Source organism: Myotis myotis, unplaced genomic scaffold (assembly GCF_014108235.1).
Source record: "Myotis myotis isolate mMyoMyo1 unplaced genomic scaffold, mMyoMyo1.p scaffold_m19_p_4, whole genome shotgun sequence".
Lineage (NCBI taxonomy): Eukaryota > Metazoa > Chordata > Mammalia > Chiroptera > Vespertilionidae > Myotis > Myotis myotis.
In genome coordinates this window covers 125512845-125539331 of record NW_023416346.1, presented here as the reverse complement: position 1 = coordinate 125539331, position 26487 = coordinate 125512845, and the positions used below count along the sequence as shown (strand labels likewise).

General features: G+C 37.6%; 1 protein-coding gene across 2 annotated transcripts in view; it reads right to left on the bottom strand.

Annotated features, from left to right (window-relative positions):
* VEGFD (vascular endothelial growth factor D) overlaps positions 1 to 26487 on the bottom strand; it is a 29982-nt gene that overhangs the window by 1170 nt on the left and 2325 nt on the right. The window contains exons 2-6 of one of the 2 annotated variants that reach the window (XM_036305440.1): positions 15055 to 15256; positions 11663 to 11853; positions 8266 to 8414; positions 6938 to 7038; positions 80 to 275 (exon numbers count right to left, since the gene is read on the bottom strand). In XM_036305440.1, the coding sequence (XP_036161333.1) occupies positions 80 to 275; positions 6938 to 7038; positions 8266 to 8414; positions 11663 to 11853; positions 15055 to 15256 (839 nt within the window). The remainder of the gene's footprint in view (positions 1 to 79; positions 276 to 6937; positions 7039 to 8265; positions 8415 to 11662; positions 11854 to 15054; positions 15257 to 26487) is intronic. The other variant, XM_036305442.1, reaches the window with a different exon arrangement.

The following is a 26487-nucleotide window of genomic DNA, read 5'->3' as shown; positions in this document are numbered from 1 at the left end:
GGAATCCCACTGAATCAAAATGGCATTTACATTAAATGGTGATGAGTCAAGTTAATTCGAAAGTGAAAAAGCCATTCACCTGCAGGTATCTGGGTGAAATACCTTGTGCTTCCGGCAGCAGCTCTCCAGACTCTCTCTGCACTCAATGCAACTGCAGTTTTCTGGGTGCTGGATGAGATCTGCGGGACAGGTTGTTTTACACACGCACTCGCAACGATCTTCATCAAACTTCATGTGCGGCCCACAGAGGGTCAGTTCCTGAAGGTGAGAGGGGTCTACATGGAAATAGAGAAGTGTTGGTCGAATAGCTGTAGCATGGATAGCATAATTCCCCAAGTGTATTCTTTACATCATTCTCAAATCACTTGAATTCACGAAATCTCCTTTCCTGTAGATTTCCCCCTGGTCTTTGCACAATGAAGGAGATTCACCTCTAATTTCACAATACAAATACAGAATTCATATGTTCTCTTCAGTTTGTGATAATGTTATAAACTGAATATTCTTGGTAATATTTTTTTAGAGATTTTTAGGTTGGTGAATTGTTAAAAAATGCAAACTTTTACAATCAAGTATGAATAATAAAATATAGTATGTGTAAGGATTATGAGTCTAGTCATCCCCAGTTTTTAGGTGAAGATTAAAAGGAGAGAGGAACAGAAGTATTGGAACTGTAGAAATACACTTCAGCCCTTCCAGATTGTGGATAGAAACAGTGATGTATTTCCTCACCACAGATCACAATACTGATATAAAAATGAAATAGTGATAATGAACTTGGATTCCACAGAGATCTGAGAGTTATGTTCAGCTGAGAGAGGAGGGTCTACAAAGTTTTTTATACAGTTAGCTGACAGACATTTCTAGAAAGTGTACAATTGCTCCATGTCCAATTCTAATCATCAAGTTGAAATTCATTGCAAAAAAATGAAAGAGAAACTTTGAAAGAACTTGACTATATCACCTTAGCATTATTGAAGGTTTCAAAGCAAGTACATGTTTACTTTCTTACCCAAATCTGCTTCTCTCCAGTTTGCTTGATTTAAGTAATAGTGTCATTAGTCTTGACTCATCTGCTATATTGAACCTAATCACCATGTCCACCCACTTTTGAGTTCTGCCTCCCTGAATTTGTTCGTTCTTTTCCATCACAACTACCACTGCCTCAATTCAGCCAGTACCTTGTATTTTCTGTGTAGATGGCTGTCACTCATTTGCCAGCACAGTTTTACCCTTTCACTTCATTCTCCATAAGGTTATCAAATGCAAATCTAATCACTACTGATTTAAGTACCTTAAAAGGTTCCCCTCTCTTTCAAAATAAAAGCCAATTTTCCTACCAGGACATACAATACACTCCATGAACTGACATGAACCATACTCATATTCATATTCTCTCTCTCTCTCTCTCTCTCTCTCTCTCTCTCTCTCTCTCTCTCTCTCCCCGCCCCCCCTAGGTTCCACCCATACCAATTATAGTTATAGTACTTTTCATTCTCCTGATATGCCAGGGTGTCTCAGACTCATGCCTTTGGGCTCATACTTCCCTTTGTTAGTAATTCTTTCCCCCAATATCTTTCTCAAATTCTGCAAGTTTAGCCAAGTGCCCTTGCTATGTGCATATTTCCATCCTGTCCTTTTTTTAGACTTCTTATATTTGTCTGTTTATTTCTCTGTTTCTTCCATTAATTAAAAGAATCCTAAAGGTTATAGGAACCAAGTCTCATTGTTCTGGCATAAAATAGGCACTTTATAAATATTTGTTGAGTTTATTTGATGTAATAAAAGAATCCTGAATCCAGCTGATGTATGGAGACTGAAAAATCTCATCCAGCATTCCAAAACATTGGGTTACACCATACATTATTGCCACTATCTGACCATTAATAATGGCAATCTTGTGTCATCCAATCTCATAGTTTTAACTGCTCGGTAATTAATGATCTTTGAAGAGGAAAAAGATGAGCTTTGTAAGCCATGTTCCAGAGAGGCAAATGTCACTTTGGGGCAAGATGAGAATAGCTTGTTAAAGGATAGTTAAGAAGCGCTTACAGATTTGCATGGATCACAAGGTGGCAGTAGAGACTCATTCAGAACACTCTGGCAGGACTAACTCCATTCTTAGACCCATGGTGTAGGGAAACACAGCCCATTAGGTGTTTGCTGAACTTCAACAAGATAGTTGGCAGAGGCAGGCCTCAGTTTCTCTAGACAAGTTAAAAGTAACAGACTGGATGTAGGAAAACTGAATGAAACAACAACCAGCTAAAGGTAATACCCTGAAGTCATTCATAAATATATATGGTATTTGTCTTTCTCTGACTGGCTTATTTCACTTAGCATAATAATCCCCAGGTCCATCCATGCTATCTCAAAGGGTAAGGGTTCCTTCTTTATTACAGCAGTGTAGTATCCCATTGTGTAGATGTACCACTGTTTTTTAATCCACTCATCCACTGATGGGCACTTGGGCTATTTCCAGATCTTGGCTATTGTAAATAACGTTGCTAGGAACATAGGGGTACATATATACTTTCTGATTGGTGTTTCGGTATTCTTAGGATATATTGTCAGAAGTGAGATAACTGGGTCAAATGGTGGTTCTATTTTTAGTTTTTTTGAGGAAACTCCACACTGTTTTCCACAGTGGCTTCACCAGTCTGCATTCCCACCAGCAGTGCACGAGGGCTCCTTTTTCTCCATATCCTCACCAGCATTTGTTGTTTGGTGATTTATTGATGGCAGACATTCTGACAGGTGTGAGGTGGTACCTCATTGTCATTTTAATTTTCATCTCTCTGATGATAAGTGACTTTGAGTATGTTTTCATATATCTATTGGCCATCTGCATGTCCTCTTTCAAGAAGTGTCTATTCAGGTCCTTTGTCCATTTTTTTTAGATTTTGTTTTATTGCTTAAAGTATTACAAAGAGTATTTCATATGTCTCCTTTTTTCCCCCTTGACCTTCCCCCAGCCTCTCCTACCCCCCCCCCCCAGTGTCTTGTGTCCATTGGTTATGCTTATATGCATGTATACAAGTCCTTCGGTTGTCCTTTGTCCATTTTTAATTAGATTGTTTGTCTTCCTGGTCTTGAGTTTTATAACTTCTTTATATATTTTGGAAATTAACCCCCTATCAGATGTATCATTGGCAAATATGCTCTCCCACACAGTGGGTTTCCATTTCATTATGTTGATGGTTTCTTTTGCTGTACAGAAACTTTTTAGTTTGATGTAGCCTCATTTATTTTTTCCTTTGCTTCTTCTGCCCTAGGAGATATTTTGGCACAAATGTTGCTATGAGAAATGTCTTTGATTTTACTGCCTATGTTTTTTTCTAGGGTTTTTATGGCTTCACCACTTACATTTAAGTGTTCTATCTATTTTGACTTTATTGTGTATGGTGTAAGGTTGTGATCTAGTTTCATTTTTTTGCATGTACCTGTCCAATTTTCCCAACACGATTTATTGAAGGGACTGTTTTTACTCCATTGTATAATCTTGCCTCCTTTGTCAAATATTAATTGACCATGAAGGTGTGGGTTGATTTCTGGGGTCTCTCTTCCGTTCCACTGATATATATGCCTGTTTTTGTGCCAGTGCCAGTTTGTTTTGATTATAATGGCTTTGTAGTATTATATATTGATTTTAATCCTAGGGAGGTTGATGATGTGATACTAATGTATTCTGTTCCCAACCATGTTTCATTTATCATTTTTATCAATAAACTGATGGATTTTTTCCAAGTAAATTCTTAAAGTTGTGGCTATCTTGAGTAATACAAAATCAGGACTACCCAATTTTTCATTTTTTATTTTTTGGTATTTTTTAAAACAGGTTAGAGCAATGACCTGAATCTAACCAGATAAAATTCAATTGGAGCCCTAACCAGTTTGGCTCAGTGGATAGAGCGTCAGCCTGCGGACTCAAGGGTCCCAGGTTCAATTCCGGTCAAGGGCATGTACCTTGGTTGCGGGCACATCCCCAGTAGGGAGTGTGCAGGAGGCAACTAATAGATGTTTCTCTCTCATTGATGTTTCTAACTCTCTATCCCTCTCCCTTCCTCTCTGTAAAAAAAAATCAATAAAATATATTTTTAAAAAAATTCAATTGGACTTAGATTCACTAATTCAACAGTGCTCATTCAGTGACGAGGTCATTGTACAAAAGGCAGTTGACTGCCACAAGTGTGCAAAAGGTGTTTAGTGAACAATTAGCTCAGTATATTCCATAAAGTAGATAAGACTATTGGAAAAGTGACCAGGAACTTGACCCACATTAATTGAATTATAGGACATGAAAATTAGAAGTGATCATGATCCAAGTTATCCTGTGCCTCTCACTTCCATCATTGCTACAACTTCTCAAAAGCTACCCTGCCTCCTTTCCGGTCCCAGGACAACCCATCCTCTTCTACTCTGTCACTGGGTTAATTTTGCTAAAATTCTAATTGTTGCTGTCAGTTTCCTGCTTGAACGAGTTGAGTGATTTCCCTTTGCCCCTAGTATCACATCTAAGCTCTGGGACAAGGTTCATAGTGTGCCCTATGAAGCTCTCAGCTTTCTTTCTCACTTCTACCCAGCCTTCTCCTATTATATCACCACCATGCAACTTCCTCCAGCACTCCAACATGCTATGCTCTCTCACCTCCAGTCCTGAGCATTCATTTTCCCCATGCTCAGAGCACTTCTCTCTTTCCCCACTACTCTGCTTACCCTCAGCACCCATGTGCACCAGCTGCGTCCCTCCCCAGGAATTACCTTCAGCAGAAAGAGGCCGTGTTACCTAAGGTTACATCCCCTCCCCGAGGTAGCCCAAATACAATGAATGACAAGTTCATAGGACCCAGCCTTGTTCCATTTATCATTTTTACCAATAAACTGATGGAATTTTGGGGGCATCCTCCCAAGGGCCATCCCAACTTTAGCTCCCCATAGGATTGGTTGACACCTCTTAGCAACTGCAACACAGTTCAACTTCTCCATCTGCCCACTTTAATGCATGGTACTTGCATGCAAATCTCCTGAGTACAAATCTCTCTCAGAAGCTGTGGACCAGGAAAACCTTGACTAGAATAGCCTATAAGTTCTATGTATATTGCCTCCCACAATAACTTTCTAACACTGTTATAAATGAGTCACATGGAGAAAGAATTATACTTGTTTTACATGACTCTATAGCAGTAGTTCTCAACCTTCCTAATGCCGCGACCCTTTAATACAGTTCCTCATGTTGTGGTGACCCCAACCATAAAATTATTTTCGTTTCTACTTCATAACTGTAATTTTGCTACTGTTATGAATCGTAATGTAAGTATCTGATATGCAGGATGTATTTTCATGGTTACAAATTGAACATAATGAAAGCATAGTGATTAATCACAAAACAATATGTAATTATATTTGTGTTTTCCTGTGGTCTTAGGCGACCCCTGTGAAAGGGCCCTTCGACCTCCAAAGGGGTCGCGACCCACAGGTTGAGAACCGCTGCTCTATAGGGTAATCCTGAAATAATGAGTTGATACTCTAGAGCTGGTCTATCCAACATGGTAGCTACAGACCATATTGAGCATAAAATGGCAACTCCAAATACAGATGTGCTGTGTGTATAAAGTACACAGTATATTTCAAAGACTTAGCACAAAAAATGAGGACAAATCATTAATAAATTTTGTATTGATTGCATGTTAAAATCACATAATTTTTGATATGTTGGATTAAATAAGATATATGAAAATTCATTTCACCTGTTTATTTTGACCTTTTCGATGTGAGTACTATAAAATGCAATTTACATATGTGACTCTCACTGTAATTCCATTGACAGTAGTGCTCTGGAGTGAGAGATTTAGGTTCAATATAGCTTACTAGCAATAAGAGTATGGTCAGAGTAAATATGCTGCCTCGGTAGGTGGTGAGTTTCCCCATGACTGATGTATGTCTAGCAGAGGATGGATGAGCATTTGGTGGGAAGGACGTAGATAACATTCAAGATCTTCATGGGCATTTAAACTACATGACCGTTAAATTTCCCTTAAAACCTGGATTAAACTTTCATGCTGACAGACAGAAATATAGGAAGTAAGTTATTACTTATGGTTTCTAAGGACTGATTCCTTAGAGTTGAATCCTTACTGGTTGCTTGCAAATCGTGGTTTAAAACAAGCAAAGTTCAAAATTGCACGATTCCTTACAATTTTTTTTCCAGTGGAATCATATCAAGTTCTCTGGTAAATGACCAAAAATGCATTCATTTTTAGCCAAATGCTCATCACCAAAAATCATAGCATTATGAGTTATGAGCAGTGATGGTTGCTTATCTCACTTGGTTTCCAATTCCCCTTAGTCTAATAGCTGTGTTTTGCTTTTAATTTGATTTCGTTTCAGAAAAAGTTTCCTCTTATCCCCCCTTTTTTTCAAATTACTGTCATGTTTTCACATGACACAATTTAAAAAAAACCAAGAAATCCAAAATTACTTTATCTTCTGGTGAGACTTTTATATAAATAAATTAGTAAAATGTGGTTAACTGTTTAGTTCTGAAGTGGCTTTCATTAGAGGTTACCATCCCCTTTCAAATTAAATGTATTGGGATGCTCTAATTGCTTTGGACTTTTCTTTAATATTAAAAAGCAGATAATGCATTAGTGGGTTTTCTATATAATTAAAGCACAGAGAGCTGTGGATTCTGACTGCTTCTATCACTTTTAGCTTGTGTGACCTTGAGAAAACCACTAGACATTGTAGTATGTACACTTTGTGATTGTAAAAAAGAGGATAATAATAGTATATTATAGGATTATTGTGAGGATATAATGATTTAATACGTATAAAAGGCTTACAACATTGCCTGGTCATATTAAGCACTCAATAAATGTTAGTTGCTGTTGTTGTTATTTTTATTATTACTATTATTATTTCATTCTGCTCTCATTACCTTCCATTCCAGCAAGTGGATTCTCCTCCTGTAAAACACATTTACATTTGCTGCTATCCCATAGCATGTCAATAGGACAGAGTTTCTTGGGATGGGAACAACTAGGAAAAAGAAATAAACCGGATTTAAAAGCTTTCAAGGGCAATCATACCTTTGAAACATTTTTAAAAAACATTGCATACATTTCTGAGAGAGAATAGTTAAGATTTTAAATAGCTTAATTCATATTTATGAACTGCATATTATTAGTAATTCTGTAATTACAAATATTCTACTTAGAAACCTTTGGAAATGAAACTGTAATTTTGGGAAGTTATAATCTTTAAGAAGATTTGTGTTAAAATGATGCAAATTACCTGTCAACAGAGCTTATTTACCAAAAGTAAATATTGTTCTAACATAGCTCCTAAGCACTATCTTCTTTAAAATAAAGAACATTGGTCAGAACTGCAGGAACATCTTGAGGATAAATGTTCCTTATAGATGAGCTTTTTTTTTCTGCTTAAGGGAGGTAGCGATGTCTTCTTAGCTCACTGTTAAGTAACATATAACCACCAGCTCACTCCTTCACTTGCCACTCACACATGTGTTTACTGATTTACCTTTGCAAGATCTAAGTATCCAACTAGTTTATATTTTTATTCAGTGTTTATAATTTGACCTTCATTTGTTTCTCAATTTTTTTCCAAATCAATGATTCTTCTCTTTGATTCCTGAACACTTTAGCATGTTATAATTTGTGTCATAAATACTCTCAGAAAAATTTCAAAGTCAATTGAATTTTAAGTAATTTTCATTTAAAATAAGAATTTTTCATTTGGTAATCTCAAGAGGAAGGGTTAGAAAATCTCCAAACTCAGCTGCAGATAATTTTGGCACTCGCCAATGACTTCAGGAACCTTTTTCCCACTCCTGATTTTGGGACTGAAATGTATAAACAGCCTAGAATGAGTTTTATTTAATGTTTGTGGGTTTTTTGGAATGAGGGAACATGTGCCAAAGTTGAGGCTGGAAGGAAGTTTTACAACTGCATTAGACTATGCAGAGCATAGTCTATATTAAGAGCAAAGGTGTCCATAAGCAGACATGCTAAGTTCATAAGCACTGAGTTGTTCGGTCCTACTGCAATATACATCTAACACCTGATTTAAAAAAAAAAAAAAAAGCAACGTATTTGCCAAACAGTTATTACCAGTAGATCTGAGTTAGAAGCTAAAAAATGAAGAACTTGGAAAGAAAGTGATGACTCTATAATTAATGAAGTATTCTACACACACAGCTTAGGCAAGGGCAAGAAAAAGTACTAATCAAATACAAGAAATGCTTACCCATTTTCTTCTGTGACCTCAATGGATCTTCTGATAATGGGGTATGGATGGCTGGGAGCTGTTGACAAGCACTTACAACCTGTATGGTTGGCAACTTTAACAGGCACTAATTCGGGTACTGATGTCAAAGGCACTGATATTTCAAAGAGCTAAAGTAGAGAAAATAACCGTAATACACATATATTTAAAAGAATAATTTCTACAGTTTGCATTTTTGCCTTTGTCCTTTATGGTAGTGACTTTAGCAAAGTTTTTTCATCAAGAACAGAACTAGTAAGGATAAAGGCTAACATAGTGGGAAGACTGCTGGGCTGGGAGTCAGCTGACTGGGGCCTTATCCAATTTTACCATGTATTTAAGCTTGATTAAATCTCCTAATTTTTCTATGCCACTGGTGCCCTTGTAAAATGGTACTGTTACTCCATGCCCCTGCTTTAAATGTGAGTGTAAATAGTAAAGATTAAATGAAATTATACCTATGAAGTTTCTTTTTTCTTTTTCTTTTTCCTATGAAATTTCTTTGAGACCATGGTGAAGAGATTATTGTTCAAAAACAATTTACTTATCACTTCTCATACTGTCTCCATTGAAGGAATATAGTTTCCTGTTCTTTGACTTTGGACTTGGTCATGTGACTTGTTTTAGTCAACAGGATGGTAGCAGACATGACACAACTACAAACTTGAACTGTGCATACTTTGTAGGGCTTGTAGCCATGAGAAGAGAATGATCTGACAGGCTTGCTGGTCCAAGGGATGAAAGACATAGGGAACAGACCTGGATTCAACCTGTAGCTTGGAGTCAAGCCCTATGGAGCCTACTCTAAACTAACTAGATCTCAGGTACATGAGTAAGAATAAGTCTTTCTTGTTTAAAGCCCCTGAGTTTTAGGATGTTTATTATGCAGCATCACACAACAATAACCGACTGATACATGATCATCATGCTCAACCACTGAATTATCGGTAACATGAATGTCATTCGTTCTATGTTTCTATATGCCAGCCCTGTTGTAAGCACTTTTATATTCATTTATTCCTTATTACAATGTTATAGGGTGGGTTTTTGTTACCCTCCCCAACCCTCTACAGGTGAAGAAATAGATGTACAGAGAAGTTATACAACTTGCCTAAGGCCATATAACTATTGATTAGAAGAGTGGACATTTGAACCCAGTCTATTCTAGAGGCAGAGGTGATACTGTTAAGAATATTCTTTATTACTTTTTGGAATGAAATTGCTGTGACCAGAAGAAGCAAGGTGGTATCTTGAGAAGTAGAATTTAGAGAAATGTCAATTACTTTGTTTCTAGAGTGGTTCTATGATATACTAATGAATTTGAACTTGATTTTAACACTCTGTCCATTCAATCACCAGTTGATGTAGTCTTTTCTACATAGAGAATTCATTTGTTCACTTTGTTTCTGAAAGGTATTTCATGAAATAGTCCATAACTTTGGGATGAGAGGTAGTTAAAAAAACACAATTAAAATGTTCAGATATGCATAATTGGAAATAAAAACTGCTGTACACTTACAGTTAAGTACAGTCTGTAAAACCAATCATTTGTTGAGTACAGCAGTCAAAATAAAGTACTCAGCTATCTATTAAGTGAAAACAATCCATTAACGTTGTGTTTATTCTGACCTTTCAATATGTAATGGAATTCCATGAGTCTAAGTAAGAGAGTGTTTTTAGAGTGTTTACTTTGCATAAATTTCATCTTCTTGCGAAATTTTTCAGCTATGCTCTAGGGAATAACGTGGTCATGAACTAAAGCCTTTTACATTAATGCAAGCTTTGTTTTTTCTGACAGTTGGTGCTTAGCCATGCTTATTATTTTTTGACCTGATTGTCAAATAGTAGAGGTCGGAATTTACAAGTTATGAGATTCTCTAAAAGGATTTGGAAAATTAAACTCTACAGTTTAAGGGGTATTTTAGGGGGTAGGAGAAACAAAATTAAGGATAACAACCTATTGCCAAACAAATCAACATTCCATTCTTTATATCTAATTAAGATAATTACCTAACATGGATATATTTGGCACATATGTAATTTTATTGTGCTACTATATACATATGCATACAGAATAAAGACTATATAGGCAAATGTGATAATTAAATGAATATATGAATATGCACAAGGAATTTGCAAAATAGTGCCAAAAGGAATGTAGTTTGACTTACAGCTTTTTAATATGTTTTCCTAAATTTGTTATTACTTCTTTCCTATGCAACAATTATATTTTGCAACAATATGGTAGCAATAAAAAGAAAAACTTATCTGCTGAGCAAAAAGGATTTTATGAGATGGAAAGGGAAGAATTACTTCTTTCATGGAGACTGCAGAATTGTTTTCAAATGTCTTTTGTGCTAGATATTTTCCATTTGCCTCTCCAGAGATGGTATCCTCTCTCTCTTTCCTTCCCCACTGGGCTCTGTGTCCCAGGACACTGACATCTATGGATGACATCTATAGGTCTTTTTGCCGACCCATACCCCCTACCCCCCACTCTTTGCCAGGCTAAGGGTTGACCGTGGCCTCCATTCCTCCAGCCAGTCCTGCAGCCCTCTTCCTCATTTTCTCTCTGGTCCCATAACTACTCTTCAATGAATGTGTGTGTGTGTGTGGGGGGGGGGTAATGGAGGATAAGGACACATATGTAATACCTTAATCAATAAAGAAATTTAAAAAAAATAATAATAAATTTTAAAAATATAAAAAGGTCCCCTTTTGCTAGCTCTGGGTACTGCACCAGCCCTTCCTCTTTTCCCCTAACCCAGTGTTTCTCAACCTTGGCTGCACATTAGAATCACCTGGGAATCTTTGTAAAATCCTGATTTCTGGGCCTCATCCTCCAGAAATTCTGTTTCTTTGTTATGGGGTGGGGCCACAACATTAGTAACAAAGAAACAGAATTTCCGGAGGATGAGGCCCAGAAATCAGGATTTTAAAAAGATTCCCAGGTGATTCTAATGTGCACCCAAGGTTGAGAACCACTGCCCTTAAACTCTTCTCAGTCACTCCATTTGAACAACACAGAACCTAACTAGTCATCAAGGCAGTGCAGCTGTCTTCATTCCTTTCAATGTCTCTTCTAGTAACTTCCATATGATTATAGCATCAGAGAGGCAATGACTGATAAAAATTCAGGCTCTGGAGTCTCACAGACCTAGATTTGAAGCCCAGCTCTGCCATAAGTTACTTCTCTGAGCCTAAGTTTTCTCATCTATAAAGAAGGATAAAAAGATACCCCTTTAGCTTGTTTCATGGATTAAATGAGACAACACACACAAAGCATTTAGCACAGTGTTTGGCAAAAAGCTCAGTTGCAGCTGTCAACACTATCATCATTGGGACTTGGCAGAGGACATGCTAGCTGGTGTCCTCATACCTGTTTGGAAACATACGAGGTGCTGGTGTTCATGCAGATGACGCTCTCTTCATTGCAGCAGCCGCCACACCGGAAAACGTTCACACAGGGAGGTTTGAAGAACCTGTTGGTGCTCCTCCCCAGCTCACTGGCGACCTCCACACACGTCTCTCTAGGGCTGCACTGGGTTCTTTGCCATTCCTCATCTATAACTGCAGAGAGGAAGCTCATTGGGGCCAGCAGAAGAAACGGTCCTGACATGCCAATGTGAGCCAGGGTTATGCCGGGCACAGTCGTAGCGCTTATTTTACTAGTTATTTTTTGTTGGTCCTTTAACCAAAGATTGTTTACAGAAAAATTAGAGTCAAAATCTGTTCCTTCACACTTACACAATACCTTTCTAGAATATAATTTTATTTTTCTTCGGTGAAGAACACCATATCCTGTATATAACCACATTGGTACATCTGGAGAAGCTGGTCAATTAAGAAGTAAATGGAAGTGTGTAAAGAAATAACGTGTTATTTATTAATCAATTTATATGACACAGCTGAATAGTATTTCTTCTACTTGAAGCCAGGAATGCACAGGTTTTAGCACCATTGAGGAATACATTTTTTGTTGGTTGCTTAACTAAGTCCTGCCAACAACCACTAAGTGAACTTGAAAACACACCCTGCCCCAGTTGAACCTCGAGATGCTACCTGTGGCCCACACTGACACCTTGACTGCATCCTTTGGAGAGGCCCAGGAGGGACACTCATCTAGGCCATGTGTGCATTTATGACTCACAGAAACTGAAATTAAAAAAAAAATGTGGTTTTAAGCAGCTAAGTTTTTGGTTAAGTGTTATGCATCAATAGATAAATTCTTCTCCATTTTTATCCCATCTTCAAAAATTTGTATTGGTCTCTCCCCAGAATATTCTAAATTCCCATATATGTGAACATGTTTCCACTAGAAGAGACAGAGGAACATCTGCTTAAAGAACACAAACATAATATTATTGTTGGAGATCTGACTGTAGTCTATAAATTATTCCCTTAAAACATGTTTCCATATTTTCCCCCTCTTAATCGCAATTTTGCTCATATGTTGCTTCTTCAATCACTGAAAGTCACAAAATACAAGATGTTTGGCCAGCTGAGAAACATTACATACACTAGACAGTTTGCCTAAACTCTTTTTTAAATAATAAAATCTTTTATCCTAAGAAACCTTTTTAAATTTATGATTTTGAATATTTATATAAAGAGCCTGAAGTCTATAAATATGAGACATAAATTATGCAATTAGGTGTTAATATGGGTATCTCACTACCATTAATCATGAATCCTAGAAAAAAACAAGTGATTAAATTATGAAGATATTACTGTTTAAAATTCTACTTAAATACTGTTTTCCATTTGCTTTTTTATAAAACTAAGTTTTGAGAGTTGGAGCAGTAATCAAAGATTTTAATCAAAATTGTGTGGAACTATGCCCAATGTCACTGAGTAAAGGCTGCATAACTCTACTATTCTTCATACCGCCAGTATGTCTGTTCTGCCTCCAAGATTACCCTGAAATCCATGAGGGAGTGTTGATAACAAATTATAAGTGATGTACTACACCCATTTGATTATTTTGATTATTTATTGCTTCTAACTTAGTCAAAATTTCAGATGACCCCCCCATATAATGAAATATTTTAGAGTTGTTAAAAATATTTTTACTCTTTTTATGGTTTCCTCCTTAGGAATTGTCAATGTCACCGACTTTTAAAAATCACCTAATTTTGGTTTTATGGTAATGCTTGTCTAACTCCGTCTTCACAGAGTATCTCCAGCCCCTTTCAGGTCTTTACACAGGTAATCTGGTTAAGGCCTTGGATCTCAGGTGAGGTCTGACCTCTTTGCTTTCATAAGGTCCAGGCTAATTTACCACAAAGAAGTGACTGCAGCCGTGGGAAAACTACGGCCCGCGGGCCGGATCCTGCCCGTTTGAAATGAATAAAACTATTGAAAAATAAGACCGTACCCTTTTATGTAATGATGTTTACTTTGAATTTATATTAGTTCACACAAACACTCCATCCATGCTTTTGTTCCGGCCCCCCCGGTCCAGTTTAAGAACCCATCGTGGCCCTCGAGTCGAAAAGTTTGCCCACCCCTGAGCTAGAGCTTCAAACCTCTGGCTAAAGTGGGTTCTAGGCCATGGTTCCAATGATCTCCACTCATTTCGACACACAGTCATACAAAAGCACAAAGAATCCTCTTCACACTGAGGCCCACGATGCAGCTGAGGATTTATCCCTGCCTACACAAAGCCTCCCCACATCCAACAACAGCGGCCTGTGCGACCTCATCATCTTTTTACCAGTGGGGAAAAGTAAAGATAACTCTAGAAAGAAAGAAAAGAATGATTTTTGGCTTAGTGGTCAAATTGAATTATTTGATAAATATAACCATTAGCAAGCAATCATATCTTAATCAATTCTAAAATGCTAGGTCCTGGGGTGGGGCAGGAACTGGGTAGAGGTGGGCAATGGGGGAAAAAGAGGTGGACATCTGGAATATCTCAACAATAAAGATGAAAATAAAAATTAAAAAATGCTAGGTCAATACTGCCACAGTGGCTTCTTGAATTATGTTGACATGTCATAAAAAAGTTAAATGCCTAATTGAAAGCCACAAAATTTTATTTGCATGCATTTTATTCATTATGGCACAGTACATACAGACAATGGTTTTCTTATAAAGGACCACCATACCTTACTATTTTCTTTATTTCCAATTATGTTATTTTATAGTTTGAAGTTTAGATTATTTCATCTAGAGAGAATCAATTATTCTGCTACTAATACCAGCATACGTTATTACAACTTAGCTTCCAACTTTTACTTTTCATTTTTTACTTTAAAAAACCATAGAATGTCAAAGAAATAAAAAATCTATATCTAAACTATTAGTTTTTATCCATGTATGTATAGCAGTAGAATGTTTTTTATTAATGAACGCCAAGGTTGTTTTATTTTTTAAGTAAACACAATGATTTTTTAAAAATTAAAAACCATCTTTCTGGGGTGTTTTGCCCTCACATCTTTGAGTTAAATATACTCCTGTATTTTGAAGTGTTCTTTTGTGTTGATTTTTTAAATCTCAGAATCATACTCAATATATTTCTCTGCAGAGTTAATATAGGAAAACAAGAGTAGATATAGGAAAGTAGGATTCTCTGTGAACACCAAAGCTATGAAATCAGAGCCCCTGTTCCTCTCCCTAACACATGCTGCCTTGCTCAAACTTGTGGCAGAGTTGGTGCATTTGATACTACCTGAGAAAGAGCAAGAATTGGCCTACACACACACACACACACACACACACACACACACACACACACACACATACACACACATATACACACACACCTACCTTTTAATGTTTCAATGTCATAGAAAGTTGCCGCAAACCTGGTGGACCGATGGGATGCTGAGCGAGAGTCCGGGGTGGTAAAACTTTTCAGCTTCAGTCGGCATCTCCACAGCTTCCAGTCCTCGAAGTGTGTGATTTGCAGCAGTTCCTCCAAGCCAGAAGCTGCCCTAATCTGCTGTTCAGATTGTTCTAACAGGGACCGCTTGGAAAAACAAACAAAATAGTGGTATGAAACCAAGTTACTAAAGTTTTAGTTTGTCTGATAACCTTCATTGCTAACACTTAAAAATGTAAATAGAGCTGAAAAGGAATTAGAGAGATGATTCAAATGTACAACAGTACCTAGGGAAAACAAAGTAGTATTTTTTTATTCACATTCTGCTCACTTATGATTGAATCAAAGGGATTACGTATTTCCCCCTGGGTACTCAGAACATTTTTAAACAGTGGTGAGCTTCAAAATATGTCTACATCTTAACCCCCAGAACCTGTAAACGTGACTTTATTTGAGACAAGGAATTTTGCAGATGTCATGAAGTTAAAGGTCTTGAGATGAGATCCTTCTGGATTATCCATGTGGACCCTAAGTACAAAGACAAGTATCCTAATAAGAGACGGAAGAGGGGAAGCCACAAACACAAAGGGGAAGATTTTTTGGAGACAGTGGCAAATATTAAAATAATGCAGCCACAAGCTAAGGATGGCCTGTAGCCAGCAGAAGCTGGAAGAGGCAAGGAAAGATTCTCTCTAAGAGCCTTTGGAGGCAGCAGAGCCCCTGCTTACACCTTGGTTTCAGAATTCTGAATTCCAGAACTGAAAGAAAATACATTTCTGTTGTTTTAAACCACCAAGTTTGTGGTCATTTGGTACAGCAGCCACGTGTTATTAATATATATTTTTTCTATTTATTTATTTATTTATTTATTTTTAATTGCTTAAAGTATTACAAAGGGTATTACATATGTGTCTTTTTTTTCATTAATATATATATTTTAAATTGCACTATTTTGTGACAGGAGCTAATGACAATTGTTTTCATTCTATTATTTGTTTGGGAAACTGACCCATAAAGTCCTGGGGAACTGCCTAAAGTCACACTAGGAAAAAAGATTTTTAAGATTCTAACAACTGAAATTTCTGACTTCTAATCCTCTGAGCCTTTTTTCTTTTTAAATCTGTTTGCTATTTCAAAGATATGGGTGTGTTTTTTCTCATAAAATACACTTCTTCAGTTTATGCTGAAAATTGCCTTTGCACACAGTTGCACGAACTGTATTGACTGATATGATGCCTGGATTTGTAAGTAAAAATGTGGTTGAGCGTCAGCCCATGAACCAGGAGGTCACAATTCTATTCCGGGTCAGGGCACATGCCTGGGTTGTGGGCTTGATCCCCAGTAGGGGCCATGCAGGAGGCAGTTGATCAATGATGTTCTCTCTCATTGATGTTTCTATGTCTCTATCCCTCTCCCTTCCTCTCTCTAAAATCAATAAAAAATATTTTTAAATTAAAAACATGACTTGGCCAACAAAAGATTTTCAGTATGCAGCCTATTTGTTCAAAACTAGGGTCATGGTTATATAAATAATGATACATGTATACAATTAAATACTATGTGAGCATCAAAACCAGAGATGTAGGCATGTATTGGGAAGAATGAATCTGCATTCAACAGTGTTTGGGGAGTAGATTTTTTTTAGATATGATGATGGATACTGAGTTGTCTGAAAGTGGGTGCTCAGAAGAGCAAGTATGGTCATGTATGACTCAGTTATATCTTTTTAAAAGTTATTTGTGTGTATAATGAGCATCAAATATATAAACGATTAACCATTGATAATTAATCATATATAATTTAAAACATATATAATATCTGGAGGAATATTCATGAAAACATATACAATAGTTAATTCTCTATATTAGAAATTATCAAAATATACCCCCCTGGCCTAATTCAGCTTGTTGCCCTCCTGTTTTTACAAATAAAATTTTATTGAAATACAGCCATGTCCGTTTATTTACATAGTGCCTATAGCTGCCTTCATTCCACAACAGCAAAGTTGAGAAGTTGAGACAGAGACCTTCATAACAGTTTAAATCTGAGGCCACCCACTTTTTTAAAATTTCAGTTCTGTTCTCAATCATTATATTTTTCATTATTCCATTGTATTACATTGTCTTTATTCTCTTTTTTGTAATACTTATTAGAAATACATTGGAGCCTTTCAATGATCTTACGTATCTCTTAAATATCTTTTTCAAATTTATCCATTTTTTCTCCATCTCATTTTTGTGTGTTATAGATAAATTAAATTCATCTCTTCAATCACCAATTTTTCAGTTGTGTGATCTACAAATTATTTTGCTAAGCTTTTAATTTCAACCATCATATTTCTAATTTCTAATATTTCTATTTCATTCTCTTTCCAATCTGCTTTTTGTTTCATTTCTGTATGTTTTTCCTAACTTGTAATTTTATGAATATTTCTTTCTTTATCTCTAAGAGTCTTAATTATAGTTACTTTAAACTTTTCTTCAAATTGTTTTATATTTTTACTTCACATATGAAGAAACCTCCTGTTCTAGATGAAAAAGGTGACCAGCTAAGCAAAGCTCCTCACTGACCTCTTGAGAAGTGTGGCTCTGAGACTATGCTCTCAAGCCTTTACAAACTGTTGATGTTATGTTGTCAAACTACGTTGGCAACATGTTTTCAGGAAGTTTGCTCATAAGGGCGTGAGATGAATAGAATTTGTATATTTTGAAAACCCAGAAGCTTCAGTGTGAGCAATGGAGGGAACACATTTCAAACAACTTTCCCTAGATTTGCTTAGGGATTTACAAGTATGGCCTGGGGGCACAGTTCTTTGTAGCAGGTTTAGGGAGGCAGATCAGGTTGTAGTACAAATAGTTCCTGTTCCCTCCAACTCTTAGCAACTTCAATTTCACTGGAAGAGCATTTTGCATTACACCCTTAACTTGGTGTTTAAGGCTTAGCCAAAACTGCAAAATTTCCCCTAGTTTGGGGTCCAAGTTGCACCACCAGGTTCCCGGCTATTCTCCAGAGATATCCCCCACCGCTGCCCCTCTATTCCCATTTCTCACTCTTCCACCTGTCAAAAAATCTGTTCAGGCCATGTTAAATTTGTGAGTTCAAGTTGAAGTTTTGTGACTTTGCCTCCTTCAAGTCCCAAGTGGAAATAACATCTCCCCAAAGGAAGTTTTGCCCGATACAATAAACCCCTCTGTCCTCTGGACAGACAGCTGATTGAAGAGGTGAGAACATGGATTCAGAGTGTTCAAAAGTGGCTTTGAATGCTATAGCGCTCTGGAAAATGTGTTGGCAGTTTCTTGTAAAGTTCAACATACACTCACCATGTGAATCATAAGTCCCACTCCTAGGAATTTACCCTTGATAAATGAAGACTTATGTTCACAGAAAAACCTTTACATGAATGTTTATAGTTTGGCTTTCTTTGCAATAACCAAAATAAAACTGGAAATAACCCATATGTCATCCAATGGGTGAATGGTCAAGCAAACTGTGCTACATCCATCCCACATAAAACCATGCAGCAATAAAAAAAAAAAAGGACTGTGGTACACATAGCAACTTGGATAGCTCTCAAAGGCATTGGGAGTGAAAGAAGCCGATCTCAAAAGGTTACATACTATACTGTTCCATTTATGACAATCTCAAAAAAAAAATAAAAACCAAAATGATAGTAATGGAGATGAGATCAGAGGTTGCCAGAGATTGGGGGAGGGTGTGACTATAAAAGGGTAGCATAAATGAAAATTTTCCTGTATCTTGATTGTTGTGGTGATTACACAAATCTATACATGTGTTAAATTTCATAAAACTGCACATCAAAATGGAATAATGTTGATTTTACTATATAGTAACTTAAAAAAAATTCAGGCACTGCTCCTTTTTAGCTATTTGACCGAGGGGTCAATTTTTGAACTTCCTTAAGCCTTGGTTTCCCCATTTAGAGATGGTAATGCTAATAATATTTCATAGAACTGATGTAGAGATTATACTAGGTCATATGTGGGAAATGATCAGGCATAGAGTAGGAACTCAATGACGTTCATTTCATTTCTTCCCTTTCTCGGGAGCAGGGCATATTGTCCTTTGCTGGGGTTTATAGGTCTCTGATGGCCCTTGATTTTCCTTAGTAACCAGAGAGGTGGGTTTGAAAAGAACAAGATGGGGCAACTCCAATTAGAGTAAATAAAAATTAAAAAGAGGAAAACTTTTCAGGGTAAATCAAAGGCACACTTTTCCTTTTCCTTTAAAAAAATTTCCTGGGGATATCTCTCTCTATATAAAAAGCTAATATGCAAAGTGTCCCCACAGGAGTTTGACCGGGAGAGTTCTATCGCTTGCTATGACGTGCGCTGACCACCAGAGGGCAGCACAGAACAAAGGAAGACCCTGGCCAGCAGTTGGCAGCCAGGGAAGGGAGGCCCTGGCTGGAAGCCAGAAGGCACCGATCAGCTCTGATCGCCAGTCAGGCCTAGGGACCCTACCTATGCACAAATTTTGTGCACTAGGCCTCTAGTTTTCAGATAAAAGGCCAATTTCAAAGTATCTGCTTAGGCTTTACATATATCTTTATAGATGGATGAAGAAAAAAATGACCCACTTCTTAAACCTTTGTGTTTTATTAGGGTCTGGCCTTATTCACAATGGATAGTACCTAACAGTAGGGGGCATACCAACTGTGGGAACTTACTAATAATCACTGCTCTGGCTACACCTGTTTCAGATGCTCAGCTGGAACCAGCAGAAGGCCTGGTCCTCCTTCTCTGAAATCCAGAAACCTGGTCATTTGGGGGGGGGGGGGGGGAGTGGGGAGGCTCATGCTACCAGCAGTTCTTATACTTATGCAGTTCTATATTTAAATGCATATATATGAGAAATCCAGGAAACTTAGACTAAGGAAAGGAACTACATATGCAGGGAAAGTGTGTGTGTGCGTATGCTCACGTGCATACATACACATGCATGCATACACTTCTGTGAAAGTGAATGCATAGCTGTCTGGGTATTTTAAGGGGATTCTAAAGGTTTAAGATGTCTGAGACCTTCAAAGCCTCCAATTTGATGACTATTATTGGTGGTTTTCTCCCTAGCCACATTGTTTAGCATCTGGGGAGACGTCTATGCCCCCCTAAACATTTTAAATCTGGGCTCTACTCAAATGTCTCTGCTCCCATTTGATGCATTTGTGCTTAGGAAATGTGGGGGCACATGAGTGTGGGATGGTTTTGAGTGGCAAAGCTCTAAAAGAATGCTCTGAATAACCCCATGAGTATATATATTCATGAGTTAGAATCTCTTTATCATTGATCTCAAAGATCAAGGGCCCAACGTCTAAGGAAACAACCCAGATCCTTTTTGGTAATTAGGTTATTACAAACAATTTCACTGCCTCTCCTGCTCCCCCCACCAAGGAAGGAGTCTATTTCTCAGCCCAATGACATTGGGGCATGTGACCTGCTTTGACCAATAGGATACATGATACAAGCAGAGGACTCAAAAGTACTTATGATTGCACAGTTCTCCTAGATTTCCACCATTACCACAAGCATTGGCTCCTTCTAGACCACTGATCCAAGGAGGAAGAAAGACATGTGGGGCAGACCCACACTCAACCCATGGCTTGAGTCTTGACTCCCAACTGACCTACCGAAATATAAGTGAGAATAGATTTTTGTTGTTTGAAGCCACTGAAATTTGGACTGGTTTGTCACACAGCATTATTGTGGCCATAATTAACTGCTCTAGTCCTATTTCAACCTAACTTCTAACATAATCCATTGGGTGGGCAGAGAATTTGTATTCAGAATTTCATCATCCTTTTTACAAGGCAGCTTTGCTGTGCTGCTGGAAGCACAGTATGCCCCCTTTCATCTTCCTAAAGATGCAGTGGCTCCATGTGAACACCTACTGCTCTCCTTCTCCTCCTCTCTAATATCCTCTGCATTCTCTAAAATACTCAATGATCCTGAGTCTTGCTGTGACAGTATAGTTATGAACCAAGCACACCATTACAAAGGCTGCTTTTACTTTATCATCCCACTCTGTTCCTTTTGGGGAGTCTCTTATTTAGGATGAACTCAGGGTACTCATTCAACCAAAATTATACTCTTCCTAACTCTCTCCAAAATAAAACAGTAGGCAACAACAAAATATTTGCCATAGCAATATTCAACTCATATAATTTTTCTCTCTCCAGAAACTATTTTAGCCAAACCTGGATTTCAGGAAAACAGTACTTTTCTCCATGTGAGTGTTACAGTTATTTAGGTAACAATGAATAACAAAAGGAGAGCCATTATAAAGAGTTACAGTGTTACTTAAAATGTTCGGTATTAAAATGAGCCTTTCCACAGGTTAAATTGAACTTTTTGGCTGTTGGTAAGACGCAAATAACTAAGACCTCTTTAGTTTATATAAAAACAAACAAACATCACTTCCACTCATATGCCTGGCACATAGAAGACATTCCACAAATGTTTACTGAACCGAATGTACAGCTTTCCTTTTTCAGGGAGAAGGAGCCCCCTGAGCAGCAGAAATAATCCTGAGTGTCTTCCTTCAGTGATTCTATCCCAGTGTCCAACCATGGCTGTTTCCCATCTCAAAGGTACGATGAGAAACATTTAGAAGCAACTCAAGTTGTGTGTGTTAGTCATTAATACTGTTCACCAAATATTTACAGCTTTCTACCATCTGAGCACATGGAAGGATTGCACTTCTGGGCCCCTTGTGGTTGATGGGGTGGTGAGTCAAGGGCTTATGAACAAAAGTGATGTCTGTCACTCCAGGCCAGAGCATTTAACTGTCAGGGCAAGACTCTCCAGGGCTGTCCTTTCTTCCATCATGGTGATTAATGACATTCAAGATGTGGATGCTAGCCTGTTTCATCCTGACGTAGAGTTGACCCTGGATGAATCAGGATGTTCATGTGGTATGAGCAATAAATAAGTCTCTATTGTTTGTGAACCCTAAAGATTTGGAGTTGTCATTTCAGCATGTTCTGGCCTAGCCTGACTGATAACATTTCTGACCAGAGTACTTTTCCATAATTCACCACATCTTCACAAACCCAGCTGGTGTAAAATGAAAACAGACAGCACTTCTTAAGGATCTCAAAGATGACGGAGATCAAGTTGTTCAAGCTTTAATTAGATCTGTTGTGTGGCCAGATTCTGCTTTGCCCATCTCTTGTTCTGTGACCATCAAGCTGGAATGATTGGCTAAGGTGACTTCCTTCTATAACTGGCTCCTAGAAGTGAACACCTTACAGAATAGCTTGCAGCTGGAAGGACACTGAAGGGTTCTTTGATACCTCCACCCAAATATTCTCTAATCCCCACAGGAAAATATCCCAGGGTGAGTATACTGCCTTCTAAAAATGCTTTAGGATTTTCAATAATGAAATCAGACAAACCATAATAAGAGTTGATGTTGGAGACTGTTTAATGTAGTAGTTCGTAAATTGGGTATGTCAAAATCGGAGAAGCTTACTCCATCAGTCAGCCAACAAATATCTTGGTATCCACTCTATTACAGGCTTTGTATTAGGTAAGTGGGACACTATAGTAAAGAAGACTAGGACAAGTCCCTGCTCTCAGAAAACTTTCATTCTAATGGAGGATAACCAAGCAATAAGCTTAGACACAAGCAAATAAAAATGAGGAGGACGAATAGTGTAATGATACAGATCAGGATTGATGAACTATGACCTGTGGGCCAAATCCAGCCTGCAGCCTATTAGCTAAGAATCATTTTTAACATTTTTTTTTGTTAATCCTCACCCAAGGATTAACCCACTGATTTTCCCACTGATTTTTAGAGAGAGTGGAAGGGAGGGGGAGAGTCAGAAACATCAATGTGAAAGAGACACATCTATTGGTTGCCTTACGCATGCACCCGACCAGGGCTGGGGATTGAGTCTGCAACCGAGGTATGTGCCCTTCACTGGAATTGAACTGGGACCCTTCAGTCCATGGGCTGGAGCGCTATTCACTGAGCCAAAACAGCTAGGGCTATTTTTGACATTTTTAAATGGTTGTAACAAATGAAAATAAGAATATTTCCTGATACATGGAAATGATATACCGTTCAAATGTCAGTGGCTATAAAGCTTTACAGGAATACAGCCATACCCTACATGATCTGCCCTGGCTACTTCAACTTCAGTGACTGCAGTGCTGGCCTCCACTCTCCTTATTCCAGTCATTCTGGCCCCTGACTAATATCCAAACACTTGAGTCACCTCCCTGCCCTTACCATGGCCATTACACCATGGTGGACTCTGCCTCCCTTACTTTCTTCAGGAGTCTGCACAAATGAAACTGAATCAGAGAAGTCGTTCCCACCCATTACTCTGTTTCTGCTCTCCTTGCTTAATTTTCTTCAAGGCACTAGTACCCTGAGTTGTTATAAATTTGTATATTGTCTGCCTCCAACCATCGCACTTGGAATATAAGTTCCATTACACTTGAATTGTCTTATTTCCTCCTGCATTCTCAGCACTGAGATCAATGCTGAGACATAGTAGATATTCAACAAAAAATGAATTGCCAAATACTGAAAAGTTCTCATGAGAGACAAGGGAGAGATGAACTAGGACACCACAACCACTCAAGGCTTTCATGGTGCAGTGGGGACCTCTGAGTGTGTTTGCTTTATAAAGTCCTAGTATCTTGGTAGAGACTAACACTAGTGGCAAAACAGAAAAGTGGAGTTGCTACCATAAATGCAACCAAAAAAGAAATGTCTCATCTCACCTCAACTTAATGACATCCCAGTTATGCAGATTCCCACCCTCTCTGCTAATCTCAAGTGGTAGAAAAGAGTTAAACTTAGAAATGTGCTCAGAAACAATATTACTGTTATTTGTGTCTCTATTTCCCTAGTACCTCTAAATAATTGTGAAAATATTAAATGTACCTGGGAGTTTCAGATCTTATGTCAAGTTCTACATAGAAGCATCCATGTGTCCAAATACTATATTTCCATTCCATAAATTATCTTTATAAACCTATCCCAAGAGGGGTTCCATAATGGAAGTTGTTCAATATTTAACTTTAATATTATTTTTCCTAGAAGCCTTAGGGGTCTAGAGTAAATATTTATCTACAAGTCCAAATCATGTTTTAAAAAAATAAGTCATACAAAGTAGTACTATATTCAAGATATAAGATGCAGGTGGTTCTACTGTATCCTAAATACCAATAATATGCTATAGTGATATAAAAGCTTCAACCACTAGTTAAAAGTGACTACCTAGGATAGAATATGTCGGTGTATAGAAGCATGTAATTCAACACATTCAATGATAAGGTCATAAATAAAGAAATTAATGGAAAACATTTCAAATGTCTTTTATGCCAAAGACTGTGCCTGATAGAAAATTGGACAAAAGCTTGTTGGGCCATTTGACTAAGAACAAAGTGAATGGACACATATGTAATAACTTTATTAATAAAGAAATTAAAAAAATAAATGTAAAAAGTTTTTGGAAAAAACACACACAAAACAAAGTGAATGGACTTTCCTGTGAATGACTTTGGAAGTGGGATAGGGAGGGGAGTCAGTATGAGTCTGCTTCCTGGAGTTAAATATGAAGAGTGCACCTCAGTCCTTGTTATTCAATTCACTTTAGAGAAAATTTCCAGAGAAGGCAAGTGATACAAAGTTTATGAAGTCTTGTCAGCCATGTAGCTTTCTCATGAAAGTTGTAGTTATCCCACATCCTGTGGATCTTGGACATATTCCAGTCTTATGTAGAATTTGAATGACTACAGCACCCAGCAATATTCTTCTACTAGTGAAGTTAAGAAAGAGGGGGCTAAAAGGAAGTATGGGGGAGAAGGAAACAAATTTTGCCAGAAAAGAGTTGGGAAAGCCTACCATGACCTGGAATTATTTCTTCATCACTCTATTGATATGTCTGCATTAGTGACTTTGAAAAGATTTATGCAAGATGGCTTCCCCTAGTAGTGTATCAAATATACCAGAAATAGTGCTGGCCAGAATGTGAATGACAGGACAGTGAGAATTTCATTTACCAAATGCCCAGTGTATCTACACTATTGTACTCAGGACTGTCACATACATATATAGGTCTATGTGGATGGAGCTTCCTAGAGTACCCTGCTCAACTGTATATGACTATGATATCTGTATAAAAAAGCTGAAGAAAATAGACAAAGAAATAGATCTCACATCTAGATGGTTAATCTGGTTATATTATTGAATAAAAAAGGCATTGGGTTAACCTTATTTTTAGAAGAAAATGTGTTTTGCTTAGATTGAGAAACTTAGCAGCTAAGTAGTATTTACAGATTGGAGTTGAGATTTTCAAACATATTTATCTCAGTTCACAAATTCCATGCACTGCTTACCCCAAACAGCTCTCTTGAGTACAAGTGGCATGGGTAATGAAATTAGGATGCCATATATTCAAATGGCATTAAGCACAATTGTCCAAGGTATTAGCAGCTGTTTACATGGTTGCTACAGAAAAAAAGTATACACAGATTCATGTAACTATAGTAGAGGCAACTTTATTCTAAGCTGGAAAAAAAACAACAGGAGAATGTTTAAGACCAGAAAGTAAGGACTATGGGGGAATATGAGGGAAGGGTAATCTGGGAATAGACTGGCATTGCCATCCATTCTGGAAAAGAGGTGGTTAGAAGAGGGGAGGGTGGAGAGAAAAACCTTCTCCTGCACCTACTACTGAGGAGGACCCTGAAAATGTTGTATAATAAATAAAACATATTCATCTCAAAAAGCAAAAAATAAAACTCATATCCCAGTGTCCAAACCACTACTATCCTGAATATGCTTTCATACTAAACTTTGATTTAAACAAGAGGAACATTAATACTAAGAAACATTTATTTCTTTTTAGATTTTCTCATAAGAAAAAGTTGGAAGGGGAAGGACTAGTATTACAAACAATACTAGAGGCCCAGTGCATAAAGTTCATGCATGGGTAGGGTCCCTAGGCCTGGCAGGTGATCAGGGCCAATCGGAGCTATCCAGCTGCTGGTTGGTGCCTTCCTTCCAGCTGCCAGCTGGGGCCTTCCTTTGTTCCATGCCGCCCCCTGGTGGTCAGCACACATCATAGTGAGCAATCAAACTCTCAGTCTCTGGTCTAACCCCCGAGGGGACACTTTGCATATTAGCCTTTTATATATATAGATGATAAACCTCCTTATCCTTCCCTCACCACTCAGTCACATGTATACCAAAACTTCTGTTTAACTATAGGCAATCTTTACTTAACACAGACATATTTAATTTAGCTGGGGATTGGGTGAATATAAGCTGAATATATGTAGCTTTACTTTTTAAAGGAAATTATAATATACATGAAGAAAATCATTAATATTATTAAGCAT